The sequence below is a fragment of the Lampetra planeri genome, chromosome 81, assembly GCF_965212315.1.
Source record: "Lampetra planeri chromosome 81, kcLamPlan1.2.h2, whole genome shotgun sequence".
Taxonomy (NCBI): Eukaryota; Metazoa; Chordata; class Hyperoartia; order Petromyzontiformes; family Petromyzontidae; genus Lampetra; species Lampetra planeri.
The window spans coordinates 2,093,750-2,114,068 of NC_136185.1; the positions used below are offsets into that span (position 1 = coordinate 2,093,750).

General features: G+C 48.7%; 1 protein-coding gene across 4 annotated transcripts in view; it reads right to left on the bottom strand.

The window, feature by feature from the left end:
- Nucleotides 1-15,184, bottom strand: part of LOC144738329 (uncharacterized) — a 44,095-nt gene extending 28,911 nt beyond the window's left edge. Inside the window, exons 1-6 of one of the 4 annotated variants that reach the window (XM_078621363.1) lie at nt 14,797-15,184; nt 13,646-13,874; nt 8,291-8,354; nt 6,959-7,128; nt 5,489-5,687; nt 3,970-4,112 (exon numbers count right to left, since the gene is read on the bottom strand). In XM_078621363.1, the coding sequence (XP_078477489.1) occupies nt 3,970-4,112; nt 5,489-5,687; nt 6,959-7,128; nt 8,291-8,354; nt 13,646-13,654 (585 nt within the window). In that variant the 5' untranslated portion in view covers nt 13,655-13,874; nt 14,797-15,184. The other 3 variants (XM_078621366.1, XM_078621365.1, XM_078621364.1) reach the window with 3 other exon arrangements.
- Nucleotides 15,185-20,319: the final 5,135 nt, after the last annotated feature.

A 20,319-nucleotide genomic window follows, 5' to 3' on the forward strand; every position in this document is an offset into this window, starting at 1 on the left:
CCTTCCAAATTCACCATCGGAAGGGGGTGCGTCACGTGAATGCGGACGCGCTTTCTAGGTTGCCGCAGCGATCCCCTTGCGCGTGCGCGTCTGGGACGCATAGATGTGCGCCGATTCAGCAACCCCCTCAGCCTGTTGCGTTGGCGGTCGACGTGCCTGAAGCTCCAAAGGAGCCGGGACCGGCTGATGGGATTTTGAATCTTCCAAGGGCTGTGTGGATTCGGGAACAAATGTTGGATGATTCATTGGTCACGTTACGGAATCGGACTGCGAAGAAGAGTAGGGGACTGGGTACGGGGGGTATGCCGGAAACCGCTCTCCGTGATGGTCTGCTGATGTGGAGGGAAGGGTTACAGGAACGCTGGCGTCTGGTTGTACCGGCATCCTTGCGGTACGAATTGATTAGGACTCTGCATGGGGACACGCTTTTACATCTGGGGGTGCAGAAGACCCTATTGACGCTGCAGCGAGACTACTTTTGGCACGGCATGACAACAGATGTCGTCGGTCACGTTCGCGCGTGTCCCGATTGTGCCCGGCGAAAACAACCTAAACAACCATATGTGCCGCCCATACAGTCTATTCAGGTGTCTAGAGTTAACGAATTGGTGGCGTTGGACATTTTGGGACCCTTCCCGCCATCCGCTAAGGGTAATAAATACTTGCTAGTTGGGGTGGAGTACCTCTCCCATTGGCCGATGGCCTGGCCTTTGCCTGACCAGTCAGCGGCGTCTATCACAGACGCCTTTCTATTCGGGTACGTTATGGACAAGGGGGCGCCGGAGAGGCTCCTCACAGACCAAGGCCGGAATTTTTCTTCTAAATTGTTGGGGAAGGTGTGTGCGGCTCTTGGAACTAAAAAGATACGGACATCTCCCTACCACCCACAAACGGATGGTATGGTCGAACGGCTAAATCGGACTTTGTCCGCCATGTTGTGTCACACCGTGAGTGAAAAACAATCGGATTGGGATTTGCATATCCCTGGGGTACTTTCGGCATACCGAATGATGCCGCATGCGGCTACATGATATTCGCCGTTTTTCCTTATGTACGGTCGCGAAAACGTGCCGCCAATGGATGTGCAGTTGGGAACTGGAGTGAGGGGACCTGCTAAGCCTCTTCCTGATTACATTCAGGATACCGTTCGCCGGGTTACTGAGGCGCGGGAAGGGGCCCGCATGGCTACTGCCAAAGCCCAGGCCCGGAACGAGCGATGTGCTCGACGCTCAAAGGGGGAGTGTCCCTGGAAGGTGGGGGACATGGCCTGGCTCCATTGTTGTTGTTGTTGTTATATTTATTGTATGCTTCGTTGTCCTTGAATGTGTGATGGTTGTGTTCGCTCGCATTACTTGTCTCGTTATTGTTCAGCCGAGGTCGGCTGGATTTTCTCTACGGGGGAGGGTGGTGTAATGCGGGCGTAAACGGCTTCGCGGATATGACGTCATGGGGGGAAGGAGTTAGGTCACGTGTGAGAGAGGGGTGAGGTCTTAAGGGAGAGATACCCGAAGAGACGGGAGAGTGTGGGAGATAGAGTTAGAGTGAGGCCACGCAGGGCGGAGGTTGGAGAGTGGCGAGATCGCCACACACGCAGAGTAAGACTCGGCACCGTCGGCCAGCGGTGACCGAGCACGGAGGAACGAGGAGCAGCGGTGGAGCTGCAGTGAGGGCAGCCGGAGGACTGCACAGGGGATCTGCAGCGGAGCTGCAGGAGCGAGGAGGCTACGGGAGCGAAGGCAGCTGTGGAGTTGCCAAGCAGAGGGGCTCTGAGCGAGGGCCGTGTGGGACAAGTGTAAGAACCCAAATAAAGGACAACGGAGACAGACCCAGTGATCGAGTCCTTTATTACACAAGGACATTTTTAATCATGTTGATTTAGTGATTATCTGGCGTTTTTAAAAATCCGGCGCCCCTCCTCCCAAACCTGGAAGCCACTGGATAATCGATTATCTACTTTTATGTGGGGAAGGACAAGATGAGGAAGGAAGAACTTACGTAAGATTATGAGAGAATTGGGGATGTTCATATTTCTCTTTATTAATCCTCTGTGGAATTGGCAGCTGTCTGGTGAATCAGGAGGCTGTCTTCTTCAGTTCACTGTTCACCCCTCCCCACATTCAATTTGTGAAGCAACATTTTATGTTGTATTCTTCTTGGCCTCTTTTTTCAACATCCTACCTACCTTCCAGAAACTTCCTTTATCACGCTTTCATCTCCTACATTGTAACATATATATTGCCTCTTCCGCATTTTAAAAATTATATTTGACTCCTACTTTACATTTTCAAGAACTTACTCCACAACTCGTACAGCTTGTTAATATACTAATCTTGCTGATTTTCATAACCACATCTCGAGACTTCCCCGAGCGTCTCGTCTTCCTTTCTAAGATTTCAAGTTCCTGCTCCGTACAGCAACCACACTGTACGCCAGGATCGTCACAGGCGTCTGTTTCAACGCTCTATTTTCTCTCTTAGCTGTCGAGAGATAATTGGAAATCACGAAGAGCTCATTACTGCTGACGAATGCTAATCTTTGAGCTCATTTAATCTTTGTTTTTAACTTTGATTCCAATGGCATCCAGCAACGTACCAACTGCTGGGGAATTGTCTTGTCTCAGACTGCATGGGAACTACGCAGAATGGAGGCTGCACTGAGTTGTGTTGGTCCAGCAGGGGTGTGACATTTTAAGTCATGAAATGTTTTTCTCCCCCCCCAACCCCCGGTAATATCCCTACTGTGTTATTGGTGTCATGTCAAGGAGTAAAGTGTCGCTTTTAAAATCTCGCAGAGCAGTGCCAACCTTTCATGTTAGAGACAACGAACGTGGATCCATGTCAACGCTTTTTGTTGGGTTAGATGGCGTAAATGTGTTGTAAACATTATCTCCACCCGACAAAGCCAAATCAGTGAGGGAAGTCACTTGAATAAAACGTGACAATTAGTTACTACTTCACCACAGCGGTTGTGTTGGAGAGTTAAACCCACAACAATGTTTACAATGCGAGTAATTGTGACGTTTCGCTGGTGATTACAACCAGCATCATCATTGGGCGATTGCCAGAATGGTGAATAAGTGTTCTGCTTCCGCTCTAAAATTCACTCGTGCGATCTAACCCAAAAACATGTCGTCACGAATGATAATATTAGTTGGGAATATCCTTCCTGTTAAATTAACGTGGAGCTGGATGACCGCCATTAACTTTGAGGGTTTCCTTTCGATCTGATCCACACACACAGAGTGGAAAAGGGCAGCGACTTTCCCCACACTCACTACACCACCAAAGAGCAGTGGCGATGATCAGCTCAAGTCGTAGCCAGTTGACGTCGTATTGGTATATGTTTTTGCCTTTTATTTAACATAACGCGAGGCACGTTACAGCCCTTTGCATGGTTCACAAAGCTCCTGGGAGTCCCCAATCGCACGAGGAGAAGAACTGTCCTAATGAAACTGAGCCAGCCATATGCAGGGAGTGAGAGTCGAGGTTGTCATGGCTGAGATAGTTTGAGGGGAAGTAAAACCCCAACCTAATGAGGGAAAATCTAGGCCAGCAAGGGGGGAAGGAAATTGGATAAAGTGCAGATGGTGGGGGGGGGGGACAAAGAAACACCCCATGAAAACAAATAATCTACATGAGGCCTTTGGGTGCTCATACTTTCCCTCCACCTTTCTGAGTTCAGCTCCCTTTTAACCACCGAGTGGGGAGGGGGGGATACTGCATCGTATTATTGACAACTTCTTTTGCACCATACATAGCCAACCGTATCTAATCGTAGGTGCTTGCTCTTCCATGGCGGAGAGACTACTCGCTTCAAGCAGCGCAGTGGTACTATTCCACCCCCAAGATTCAGCAGAAGAGAACCTCGTTACAATAAAGGAATCCAGTCATCCCTCCAGAGAGATATATTCACCCGTGGGGGGAACGGGAGGAACGCGCTGCTTGCAATGCACCACTCGCCAACACTGACCTTTTTCTTTTCTCCGTTTATGGTCTTGTACCACTCCACCAGCGTGTCGTTATTGCCCTTGACGCCACAGAAGTAGGAGCATGGCAGGAGGGCGGTGTCTCCTTGCACCGCCGTAACTTCCTCAGGGGCACGGACTACCAGAACTATGGATAAAACCAGACAGGATATATTTGATCAAAATTAAAACGACCGCACGCTCATTGCATGGCCCAGGTGAGGAAGAAACCTGGATTCGAACCCAGGCCCTCGGTAGCATTGGCTGAGTGTTGTGACACGGCCTTGCTGAATCCACTGATGCAAACAAACAATTTATATTTTTTAAGGTTCAAGGCCCCACTGAGCTATGTAGTTATTATTCAGAAGTAACTGACTATATAGCTATCACACGGAAATGCATAGCAGCCAAATACTTGAAAACTGGTAACGTTGATTCTAAATTTGGAGGTAAACACCATAGGAGCCATGGGCAGATAGCCCGTAGTAGTTGTGTGTTCATTGCACATTTAGTCATTTGTTTCCACTTTCCTCTGTCTTGTAGTGCCAATATGGCTCAAGTAGTGGCCACATCTTTCTGGCACAATCTCCAAATTTCAAGTTCAAGTTAATTTATTAGGTATAGCCCTGTGAGCCATTCGGCTCTTGAATCGGGTGCAACCGCAACAAACAATAAACAAAAACATGAAGAAAAAAACATCTTAAAGTGAATATGTGACTGAGTGCAAACAGAAAATCCAAGAAAAGACAGCAAAATATTGCAGAAAAACACTGTACACCAACACTGTGTGCAAAAATCCCAGTGGGATGCAAGTCAAACAACAACAACCACAAGACAATTTAGATTAAGGCCATCAGTCTAACTCTGTACTACAACAAACAAACATGGCTAAACCAATACACCTTTCGAAATCACCAAAATAAAGCCATGAAAGCAATGTAACAGTGATCATAGGAACTGTGACGGAATTTTCACAATAAATGACATAAACAACATGTACTACCAAAACCCTGCAGCCATAGCTGGCTGCATGAGTCGCTCCCAACAGCAGGAGCATCAATCGGCGTATTATAATTTTTCAATGCACCTTTAAGATCAGCACACTAAATCAAAACACAGGTCATACTTTGCAGCGATCATCCGTAGCGAAACATTTTATTTTAGGCCACTAGAATAGCAGTGGTAGCTAGGGGTGTACAACTCCTCTAGAGCAGTTTTGAGTGAAGATCTCATAGATAGTGACTCAAGTTTCAATTTATTGGCAATTTATTGGCAATTTATCATCGTTAAGTCATTCTCTGTCAAGAGTCCCCCTCTCTTATCGGTTCCTTCCATTTTTCCGAACAACAACACCACCCCACTTTTTATTTTCCCATTGTCCATCCTTTCTACATACGTGTGTGTGTCCAAACAGCACCAGTGTCCCTTCTATTTGCTGCTCATCCAAAAAATCTAATGGCCGCGTTCGAATGAAAAGACCAAACAACTCGAGCCGTTGCGGGTGCGTCCATCCGCCTGTCTCACCTCTAGTCTCGGAGACTCTCAGTCTGACCACACTGAAGCCCTGATCGTTGGAGGGCTGGCGAATCACCTTGCACCGGTAGCTATCAGAGTCTCCAGTCTCCGCGTCATTGATGCGAATGGTGGCGTTGCAGTTGGACTTGTTGTCAGCCCACTCCATCCGCGGGTGAGGTTTGAAGTCGTTGCCGTTCTTAACCAATAACTGTGAGGTTTAGGGGATCATCCACAATGCGTGTGCACACGTTGCCATAAGTGACTTACGTTTGAAAGATGATCGTTCACAAAAAGGATGAGTAGTGCACCCCTCCACTGGAATAAACACATTAAGCAGCACTGCCCCATATACACGACGCTGCAACTCATAGACTCAACACTGCAGCCCATAGACTCAACACTGCCCCTGCACATTAAGCACCTCTTCTCCATCACCCATTCCCTTCTTCTTCTCTTCCTCCACCCCTCCACTCTTTCCCGCCCCTCCACTACCCCTTCGTGATCCTCTAAGTATCCCCTCCATCGCTGTCACTCATTCATAAATCTTTGTAACATGGCCCCTGGCAACTGCATCATTCTATTTTGTGTCACCGTTTTGTAAGCTATGTGATATAGTGCCTTGAGTAAAGGTGCAACTATAAATAGGTGCAATTAGATTAGGTTAAATAATGCGTTGTCTTCCATCATGGGTGTTGCAACATTTTCCTTACTGAATACCAAACACAGGGCTTCCAAACACATTCATATGCATCTAATGCTGCATTGTACGCTCTTAGATGCACGTCCACGGTCGTCTGAAATGCTCTTCCGATATTAGGAAGCTATGCACTTTTAAATCTTCTAGATTAACAACTCATTTCTTCAGAACTGCTTTTTGTGTTTAGTTTGGTGTCTTCCGGCACCTCCGATTACCGTGGTTGGCTACGTATGGTGCGAAAGAAGTTCAATGTGTGTACACACAAATCCCGTCTCCTTTCTGTTCTTTCCTCACACTGGTCAACTTTGGAATTCTCTCCTATTGTATATCTGTCCCATAATCCTTAAAATAATACTGCTCCAATTTACACCATCAACAATGCACTTTCATTAGCTAGCTCATGGCATTCGGGCCTTTGGGGCCTGTGCTCAGGAAGCATGTAAAACAGGGTTACATCTTTATATCCACTGCTGGATGAAGACTTCAAACCAATCTGAACAATGGCAGTATGATTAATGGGGCTGCCATGGTGGATAGGAAATATTAACTCCTTCACCAGGTATGCAGGAGGCCGTTGGTTTGATCTTGGAGTTTGTGTGCTCTCTCTCTCCCCCATATTTAGAGTATTTGCCTGCTTTAAATGTATACGTGATGATAAGCCATGTCGTTGAGCTATCTTTTGTGGCCAAGTCACTTCTGCAAACTCAGTGGGCCTTACCCGGTAAAATATAGATATGTTTTAATAGTTTAAGTTTACATTTCAGGAAAGGAAACCCCATCACCTTTGAGCCGTCAGATACTCGAGACCACTCTACAGTCGTGGCATTGTCACTGTTGGGGCTGCAGTCAAAGGAGCATAAGAGCAGGGCCACGGATCCCTCTGTGATTTGAACCTCGGAATCCGTCCTCACGTTCAGAGCGGCAAAGTGGGCAGGTCCTGTGAACATAGACACTGAAAACGCAAGCAACGAGTGAAAAAGAGACAATGAGAATTGTTCCGAGGTTAGCGACAGATTCCAGATTGAAAACTGATTTCTTTAAAACTGCTTCTTGTTGTGTTTAATTTGTTGCCCTTCCCCCGCACCTCTGATTAGCACGGGTGGCTACGCACAGTGCGAAATAAGTTCAACACACTACACTATACACGACACTATTATACACTACACTATAAACTACTATACACTACACCACTAAACTACGTTGAAGACTAATTTCTTTAAAACTGCTTTTTGTGTTGAGATTTGTCCTCCCCCCGCACATACGATAAGCACGGTTGGCTACATATGGTGTGAAATACATTTAACATAGTTTAACACGTAGGCTTTCACGACCAATATAATCCATGAGAGGTTTTTTTTGGGTTAGATCGCGTAAATATATAAATGTGTCGTTAAAACCCGCCAACACCCGGCACAGCCAACTAGCAAGGGTTGTCACATAAACAGAACATGCCAATTCGTCACTAGTACAGCGCACCAGTGTGTTGGAGAGCCAAGCCACAACATTTACAATCTGAGTACGACGTTCGCCAGTAATTATAAATAGCTTCACCGGTCGACAGCCTAATCCAGGTGGACTTCTCCACAAATCTGGCTGTCGCCTGATGAAGCTAGTTGTAACGGTGGGAAGACGTTTACTGCCTCGCCTGGTAATACAGGAGATTGTGAGTTTGTGTATATTTGGAGTTTGCATGTTTCTCTATCTCCATGGTGGTCGCGTGGATTTGTCTCCGGGTCATCCGCTTTTTCCCTCCACATTTAGAATCAACATCACGCGTTTAGAGTATTTGGCTTGGCTGCTATAAATGTCCACGTGATAAGCCACTTCGTTAGAGCTGTAATTTGTGATAGCCAAATCGCTTCTGAAAAAGAGCCACATAGCTCAGTGGGCTTTGCCTGGTAAATGAAAATAATGATGTTTTTTAGTTTTAATTGATTTGTTTACCTTTCCTATATTTTGCACTCCTATCGTATTTTTGTTTTGTGTCTGTTGTTGTAACGTTCTGTCCCCGTGCCCTTACTGGACTATCTGTGAAAAAGAGCTTCATAGCTTATTGGATTCCTCCAATAAATGTAAATAAATATTATCATGCTGAAGAGTTGTCCAGTACTTACCCACAAATACTGCCACCAGTGCAGACCGATTCGTAACCATCGTAGACAACTGACGATGCTGCTGCTGTGAGAAACAAGACGAAATGTATCAGTAAAATGCACGTTTATTCTTACCAGGTCACACCACTTTGAGGTTTACATTTTCCTTGATAGCAGTGAGACGTCCTTAATTTAAATGTTTCCTATGGCCATGCTCCCCATTGAGATTCGTAGTAATTTCCATTATTTTCCTGCCAATGTTTGATTTCCTCTCTCCATGTTGTGCTAAATCACCATCGCAGCACGAGAGGCAGAATCTATTGGGGAACTCTCACAGAGGCAGTGCCTCCTCCAGGCCCTTCGTGGCGTTCTTATTATTCTAGAATGGACCTGCAGAAGCGGGGACCACAGAGTTACCACAGGAATGTTTTGCAATGAGCTCTCTCTGTCTCCCATAGCGGAGGGTAGCAATTATCTCCCCCCTCAGTGGTCTATATTGGGAGTGATGTTCGTCGTGTGACAGTGACAACCAATATGTGTTTAGTTCCCGCAGAAGATCCAATACCGTGTCCAGTCAGTGCTCGCCAAGCTGCATTGGCTTCCGGGTACCAAACGATTACATTGAAGTCGCACTCATTACACACACAAAGTGCTCGCCACAAATGAACAACAAAACCGTGGTGAGCTCGTTAAAGAGAATAAACCATCATCACGTAAACTCCGGTCATCCTGGCAGCAGCGGCTTTTGGCTAACCATCGAACAAAGATGGTCACTGCACCGCGCTTCTGCAGCCGTCTGGAACGCTCTTCCTTCTGAGATTAGGAAGCCGCTGGAGCTGTGCACTTTTAAATTACCTCGATTGAAAACTCTTTTCTTTAGAACGACTTCTTGTGTTGAGTTTGTTTGCCCGTCGCCTGCACCTCCCATTAGCACGCACGGTTTGGCTACGTAAGGTGTGAAAGAAGTTCAACATGCGTACATACATACACAGAGACCCACAGAGACACTTAGAGACGCCCATAGAGACCCACAGGTTAGCCCGGTTGGCTACGTACGGTGCCAAAGAAGTTCAACATGCATACTACACACACACACTAATTTCTTCAAACTAAATTTTGTTCGACCCCACTCCCAGCTTCAGCTACTGTGGCAAAGTGCATGAATTCTGTCATCGAAATTAAAAGAGCACTTGGCCGCTGTAAGTTTACACGTGATAAGTCACTTCCTATAGCGATCATTGGTGATGGCCGGGTCGCTTCTTGCTCAGTGGACTTTTACTTGGTAAAATTATTATCTTTAATGTGTACAAATACAGAGATCCCCCCGTATAACAGACTGTTGGGGCAAGTGCTGTTAATAGCGAGTAGCAGCACCTATGAAGGCTACCGGCACTGCGGCACACGAGGAGGTGGGTGGCCAGCACCACACCCGGCCGCCTTTGTCTCCCCAGCGGCGATGTTATTACGCACCACTGCACCAGCTACTCATTTGATGCTGAGGCGACCTAGGGAGAGGCACCAGAACGGGTTCCAATAATCGCTATCGCTACTGATGTTGGTGGCTGTGAGCGGGACTCAGGTTCGAAGCTAACCGCTTCCACACTACCGCTCCCCACAATGTATTCATCAATAAAGGCAAAGACAAATATCCCCCGTATAGCCTTAACAGACTGTAGGGGCAAGTGCTGTTAGCGAGCACCTATAAAGGCGGGTACGGCAAACGAGGGGGTGGGTGAACACCACACCCGGCCGCTTTTGTCTCCCTAGTGGCGATGTCTACACATCTCACCAGGTACTCATTTGAGGCTGAGTCGACCTAGGAGAGGCCCAAGACCGGTTCAGATAATCGTCTCTGGTGTTGGTCGTGAGTGGGAATCGAACCCGGGTCGCCAGGTTCGTAGCGCAGCGCGATCCACTCCAATTGGGGCCATCCATTGAGTCCGTACGCAAAGAATCTGTCAAAACCTGACCCCTCCCCCCTCCCTCTACGCACGCGAACTTTTACACCTCCCCACACCTGCGTACGTACGCTTGACCCCCCCCCCACCGAATCCTATAGAACGGCCGATATTTAATCCACGCAGAAACAATCAATGATCAATAATATTAACGTGTTGAAGCAAACACATAGTCCATCGCCGGCTGCATTATTATTATCGAGGCTCCCCCCCCCCCCCCCCGTACATTGTCAGGAGACCCCCCATACGCATTTGGGTTACCCCCCCCTCCCCCCATTTTGATGTGACGTCACATTTCTCAAACCCCCCCCTCGTCACATATCGTCAAAAATGTCTGACCCCCCCCCCCCCTAGGTGCATGACGTCATTTATGGACGGCCCCGAGGGATCACGTGTGCAGCAGCGTACGTCATTTCTTGTAATTCTTGATTTTACTTTTTGATTTTCCTGAAAACGAGCTGCCGAACCACAGGAATCTGGCCAAGTAGGCTGCAGGAGTGAGCGGTGATGTCAGTGAGCACCTGTTAAGGTCGCTGTGCACAGTGTCCGTGGTTTGGCGAGGAAACACGCCCGGCCACCTTTGTCTTCCCAACTAATCGATGTGTACACGCTCCATGAGGTTATCAGAGTTAAGGCTGAGTCGACCTAGACCGATAGAGACCCAGAGACACCCATAGAGACACACAGAGACCCACAGACACCCATACCCAGAGAGACCCAGAGACACCCATAGAGACGCACAGAGACCCACAGACACCCAGACCCATAGAGACCCAGAGACACCCATAGAGACACACAGAGACCCACAGACACCCAGACCCAGAGAGACCCAGAGACACCCATAGAGACACACAGAGACCCACATACACCCAGACCCATAGAGACCCAGAGACACCCATAGAGACACAGAGACCCACAGACACCCAGACCCATAGAGACCCAGAGACACACAGAGACCCACAGACACCCAGACCCATAGAGACCAAAGACACCCATAGAGACACACAGAGACCCACAGACACCTAGACCCATAGAGACCCAGTGACACCCATAGAGACACCCAGAGACCCACAGACACCCAGACCCATAGAGACACCCAGAGACACCCATAGAGACACAGAGACCCACAGACACCCAGACCCATAGAGACCCAGAGACACCCATAGAGACACCCATAGAGACACCCAGAGACCCACAGAGACCCAGACCCATAGAGACCCAAAGACACCCAGAGACCCACAGACACCCAGACCCATAGAGACACCCAGAGACACCCATAGAGACACACAGAGACCCACAGACACCCAGACCCATAGAAACCCAGAGACACCCATAGAGACACACGGAGACCCACAGACACCCAGACCCATATAGACACCCAGAGACACCCATAGAGACACAGAGACCCACAGACACCCAGACCCATAGAGACCCAGAGACACCCATAGAGACACACAGATACCCACAGACACCCAGACCCATAGAAACCCAGAGACACCCATAGAGACACAGAGACCCACAGACACCCAGACCCATAGAGACCCAGAGACACCCATAGAGACACACAGAGACCCACAGACACCCAGACCCATAGAAACCCAGAGACACCCATAGAGACACACAGAGACTCACAGACACCCAGACCCATAGAGACCCAGAGACACCCATAGAGACACACAGAGACCCACAGACACCCAGACCCATAGAAACCCAGAGACACCCATAGAGACACACAGAGACCCACAGACACCCAGACCCATAGAGACACCAAGAGACACCCATAGAGACACACAGAGACCCACAGACACCCAGACCCATAGAGACCCAGAGACACCCATAGAGACACACAGAGACCCACAGACACCCAGACCCATATAAACCCAGAGACACCCATAGAGACACACAGAGACTCACAGACACCCAGACCCATAGAGACCCAGAGCCACCCATAGAGACACACAGAGACCCACAGACACCCAGACCCATAGAAGCCCAGAGACACCCATAGAGACACACAGAGACCCACAGACACCCAGACCCATAGAGACACCAAGAGACACCCATAGAGACACACAGAGACCCACAGACACCCAGACCCATAGAGACCCAGAGACACCCATAGAGACACACAGAGACCCACAGACACCCAGACCCATATAAACCCAGAGACACCCATAGAGACACACAGAGACTCACAGACACCCAGACCCATAGAGACCCAGAGCCACCCATAGAGACACACAGAGACCCACAGACACCCAGACCCATAGAAACCCAGAGACACCCATAGAGACACACAGAGACCCACAGACACCCAGACCCATAGAGACACCAAGAGACACCCATAGAGACACACAGAGACCCACAGACACCCAGACCCATAGAGACCCAGAGACACCCATAGAGACACAGAGACCCACAGACACCCAGAGCACCAAGAGACACCCATAGAGACACACAGAGACCCACAGACACCCAGACCCATAGAGACCCAAAGACACCCATAGAGACACCCAGAGACCCACAGACACCCAGACCCATAATGACCCAGAGACACCCATAGAGACACCCAGAGACCCACAGACACCAAGAGACCCACAGACACCCACAGACACCCAGAGACACCCATAGAGACACACAGAGACCCACAGACACCCAAGGATTCACACGGTTGGCTACGAATGATGCAAAAAGAAGTTCAACATACACACACATAGATATATACGTAGATATAAACCTAGATATATACATTCGACACCGACATTGGCAAGCGGGGAATCAAACTCAGACTGCCCTGGGTTCGTAGCATCAGCAGCAGCAGCATTGCGCGCTCACCACTGCGCCACCGCTCACAAAGACAAAGGCGCCCCGTCTCACAGGCTGCGGGGACAAGTGCACTGGGCTTGGTGGAGTGGATTGAAACTGCAATCCGTGCGAGTGCGTGCGCAGACGGAGACTCGCAACTTATCCGACACTTATTCTTGGGTTTTTTCGGTAAAGTCACGTAGGTAAAAAAATATAAATAAAAGGTATTAAAAGTAAAAGAAAAAAAATCACGATGTTTCGGAGGCAACACAAGCTTCCGTCTTCAGGTGGAACCGTCACAGCACGCTTGCTGTATCAAGTAAATGTGATACAGCAAGCGTGCTGTGACGGTTCCACCTGAAGACGGAAGCTTGTGTTGCCCCCGAAACGTCGTGATTTTTATTTTATTTTTATTTTACTTTTATTAATTTTAATTGTTTTACCTACGTGACTTTACCGAAAAAAACCCAAGAATATGAATCATTGCAGTCACGAAAGCTTCAAATCTAGAATTATCCGACACTCACAGACAAAGATTCTGCAACCCACCCCAAGACAGACGAATAATAACTCGAGGAATAAAGTAGTAAAAACATCTAATATAGACACTCACCGCACGCATCAAGAACTGCAAGCGCCGAGATCTTCCGTGTAGCTTTAACAGATCGTTGAGGTGAGGGGCTGCAGTCGCGAGTAGCAGCAGCAGCGTCTATGAAGGCTGCCGGCACCGTAGCACACGAGGTGGTGGGTGGCCAGCACCACGCCCTTTTGCACCCCGACTGGCGATGTTTACCACCGCACCAGGTAACTCATTTCAGGCTGAGTCGACCTAGGGGAGGGCCCTAGACCGGTTTAGATTCTCGTCAGGAACGTGTCGGTGGCCGTGGAGCCAGCAATCGAACTCGGGTCGCCAGGGGTTCGCAGCGCTACAAACGACCACTTAACCCCCCATCCGAGACAATTCACCTCACCATGGCGCGGCGTGGTTCAAGTAGAGGCAACACGACACGGTAGATAATAATAACACCACCACCACACTTACAATGAGACAACTGTTGGCTGCGTACGGTGAGAAAGAGGTTCAACGTACATGCATACTGCCAATAGACTAACACTGCCCATAGACTAACACTGACAATAGACTAACACTGCCCATACACTATCACTACCCATAGACTAACACTACCCATAGCCTAACACTGCCAATAGACTAACACTACCCATAGACTAACACTGCCTATAGACTAACACTGCCCATAGACTAACACTGCTCAGACTAACACTGCCTATAGACTAACACTGCCCATAGACTGACACTGCCCATAGACTGACACTGCCCATAGACTAACACTGCCCATAGACTAACACTACCCATAGACTAACACTACCCATAGACTAACACTGGCCATAGACTAACACTGCCCATACACTAACACTACCCATAGACTAACACTGCCCATAGACTGACACTGCCCATAGACTAACACTGCCCATAGACTAACACTACCCATAGACTAACACTGCCCATACACTAACACTACCCATAGACTAACACTACCCATAGACTAACACTGCCTATAGACTAACACTGCTCATAGACTAACACTGCCCATAGACTAACACTGCTCATAGACTAACACTGCCCATAGACTCACACTGCCCATAGACTAACACTGCCCATAGACTAACACTGCCCATAGACTAACACTGCCCATAGACTAACACTGCCCATAGTCTAAGACTTAGCTACGGTGTGCTACGTACGGTGAGAAATAAGTTCAATGTACAGCACGGCGAGGTGAGCTCGGTATGTGAGCTCCTCGTTGCAGAAGATGTTGTAGTCTTGTTGTTGTCTTTTTGTTGTTGTAGTAGTCTTGTTGTTGTAGTCTTGTTGTTGTCTTGTTGTTGTTGTAGTTGTCAAAGAACGATGCCGTGAGCTTTTAACAATCAAAACAAACGAAACTAAAGTTTTCCTTAACTTTAGTTTCGTTTACCTTCTAACTTCCCTTCTCCGAGCTGTGAGCAGCAAAAACGTTGGATTTGCATCGGTGAAGATTAAGAGTCAACACACACAGCAACCCCTACACACACACACAGCGACCCCTACACACGCACACACAGCGACCACTACACACACACACAGCCACCCCTACACACACACACACAGCGACCACTACACACACACACAGCCACCCCTACACACACACACATCAACCACTACACACACACACAGCGACCACTACACACACACACAGCGACCCCTACACACACATAGCGACCACTACACACACACAGACAGCCACCCCTACACACACACAGCGACCACTACACACACACAGCAACCACTACACACACACACAGCGACCCCTACACACACAGCGACCACTACACACACACAGCAACCACTACACACACACACAGCGACCACTACACACACACAGCCACCCCTACACACACACACACAGCGACCACTACACACACACACAGCGACCACTACACACACACACAGCAACCACTACACAAACACACAGCGACCCCTACACACACGCACACAGCGACCACTACACACACATACAGCAAACCCTACACACACACACACAGCAACCCCTACACACACACACAGCAACCACTACACACAGACACACAGCAACCCCTACACACACAGCCACCCCTACACACACACACAGCAACCACTACACACACACACAGCAACCACTACACACACACAGCAACCCCTACACACACACACAGCCATCCGTACACACACACACACAGCAACCACTACACACACACACAGCAACCACTACACACACAGCAACCACTACACACACACAGCAACCACTACACACACACACAGCAACCACTACACACACACAGCAACCCCTGCACACACACACAGCAACCACTACACACACACACAGCAACCACTACACACACAGCAACCACTACACACACACAGCAACCACTACACACACACACAGCAACCACTACACACACACAGCAACCCCTGCACACACACACAGCAACCACTACACACCCACACAGCAACTACTACACACACACACAGCAACTACTACACACAAACACAGCAACCACTACACACACACAGCAACCACTACACACACACACCGCAACTACTACACACACACATAGCAACCACTACACACACACACACAGCAACCACTACACACACACAGCAACTACTACACACACACACACACAGCAACCACTACACACACACAGCAACTACTACACACACACACACACAGCAACCACTACACACACACAGCAACCACTACACACACACAGCAACACACACACAGCAACCACTACACACACACAGCAACCACTACACACACACACCGCAACCACTACACACACACACAGCAACTACTACACACACACACAGCAACTACTACACACACACAGCAACACACACACAGCAACCACTACACACACACACAGCAACTACTACACACACACACAGCAACTACTACACACACACACAGAAACTACTACACACACACACAGCAATCCCTACACACACACACAGCAACCACTACACACACACACAGCAACCACTACACACACACAGCAACCCCTACACACACACAGCAACTACTACACAGACACACAGCAACTACTACACACACACACAGCAACTACTACACACACACAGCAACCCCTACACACACACACAGCAACCACTAAACACACACAGCAACCACTACACACACACACACAGCAACCCCTACACACACACAGCAACTACTACACACACACAGCAACTACTACTACACACACACACACAGCAACCACTACACACATACACAGCAACCACTACACACACACACAGCAACCACTACACACACACACAGCAACTACTACACACACACACAGCAACCACTACACACACACACAGCGACCACTACACACACACACAGCGACCACTACACACACACACAGCAACCACTACACACACACACAGCGACCCCTACACACACGCACACAGCGACCACTACACACACATACAGCAAACCCTACACACACACACACAGCAACCCCTACACACACACACAGCAACCACTACACACAGACACACAGCAACCCCTACACACACAGCCACCCCTACACACACACACAGCAACCACTACACACACACACAGCAACCACTACACACACACAGCAACCCCTACACACACACACAGCCATCCGTACACACACACACACAGCAACCACTACACACACACACAGCAACCACTACACACACAGCAACCACTACACACACACAGCAACCACTACACACACACACAGCAACCACTACACACACACAGCAACCCCTGCACACACACACAGCAACCACTACACACACACACAGCAACCACTACACACACAGCAACCACTACACACACACAGCAACCACTACACACACACACAGCAACCACTACACACACACAGCAACCCCTGCACACACACACAGCAACCACTACACACCCACACAGCAACTACTACACACACACACAGCAACTACTACACACAAACACAGCAACCACTACACACACACAGCAACCACTACACACACACACCGCAACTACTACACACACACATAGCAACCACTACACACACACACACAGCAACCACTACACACACACAGCAACTACTACACACACACACACACAGCAACCACTACACACACACAGCAACTACTACACACACACACACACAGCAACCACTACACACACACAGCAACCACTACACACACACAGCAACACACACACAGCAACCACTACACACACACAGCAACCACTACACACACACACCGCAACCACTACACACACACACAGCAACTACTACACACACACACAGCAACTACTACACACACACAGCAACACACACACAGCAACCACTACACACACACACAGCAACTACTACACACACACACAGCAACTACTACACACACACACAGAAACTACTACACACACACAGCAATCCCTACACACACACACAGCAACCACTACACACACACACAGCAACCACTACACACACACAGCAACCCCTACACACACACAGCAACTACTACACAGACACACAGCAACTACTACACACACACACAGCAACTACTACACACACACAGCAACCCCTACACACACACACAGCAACCACTAAACACACACAGCAACCACTACACACACACACACAGCAACCCCTACACACACACAGCAACTACTACACACACACAGCAACTACTACTACACACACACACACAGCAACCACTACACACATACACAGCAACCACTACACACACACACAGCAACCACTACACACACACACAGCAACTACTACACACACACACAGCAACCACTACACACACACACAGCAACTACTACACACACACACACAGCAACCACCACACACACACACACAGCAACCACTACACACACACACAGCAACCACTACACACACACACAGCAACTACTACACACACACACAGCAACTACTACACACACACACAGCAACTACACACACACACAGCAACCACTACACACACACACACAGCAACTACTACACACACACACAGCAACCACTACACACACACAGCAACTACTACACACACACACAGCAACCACTAGACACACATCCACCACTACACACACACACAGCAACCCCTACACACACACAGCAACTACTACACACACACACACAGCAACTACTACACACACACACAGCAACCCCTACGCACACACACAGCAACCACTACACACACACACAGCAACCACTACACACACACACAGCAACTACTACACACACAAACAGCAACCACTAGACACACATCCACCACTACACACACACACAGCAACCCCTACACACACACACAGCGACCACTACACACACACACAGCAACCACTACACACACACACAGCGACCCCTACACACACGCACACAGCGACCACTACACACACACACAGCAAACCCTACACACACACACAGCAACCCCTACACACACACACAGCAACCACTACACACACACACACAGCAACCCCTACACACACAGCCACCCCTACACACACACACAGCAACCACTACACACACACACAACAACCACTACACACACACACACAGCAACCCCTACACACACACACAGCCACCCCTACACACACACACACAGCAACCACTACACACACACACAGCAACCACTACACACACAGCAACCACTACACACACACAGCAACCACTACACACACACACAGCAACCACTACACACACACAGCAACCCCTGCACACACACACAGCAACCACTACACACACACACAGCAACTACTACACACACACACAGCAACTACTACACACAAACACAGCAACCACTACACACACACAGCAACCACTACACACACACACCGCAACTACTACACACACACATAGCAACCACTACACACACACACACAGCAACCACTACACACACACAGCAACTACTACACACACACACACAGCAACCACTACACACACACAGCAACTACTACACACACACACACACACAGCAACCACTACACACACACAGCAACCACTACACACACACAGCAACACACACACAGCAACCACTACACACACACAGCAACCACTACACACACACACATCAACCACTACACACACACACAGCAACTACTACACACACACACAGCAACTACTACACACACACAGCAACACACACACAGCAACCACTACACACACACACAGCAACTACTACACACACACACAGCAACTACTACACACACACACAGAAACTACTACACACACACACAGCAATCCCTACACACACACACAGCAACCACTACACACACACACAGCAACCACTACACACACACACAGCAACCCCTACACACACACAGCAACTACTACACAGACACACAGCAACTACTACACACACACACACACAGCAACTACTACACACACACAGCAACCCCTACACACACACACAGCAACCACTAAACACACACAGCAACCACTACACACACACACAGCAACCCCTACACACACACAGCAACTACTACACACACACAGCAACTACTACACACACACACACAGCAACCACTACACACATACACAGCAACCACTACACACACACACAGCAACCACTACACACACACACACAGCAACTACTACACACACACACAGCAACCACTACACACACACACAGCAACTACTACACACACACACACAGCAACCACCACACACACACACACAGCAACCACTACACACACACAGCAACCACTACACACACACACAGCAACT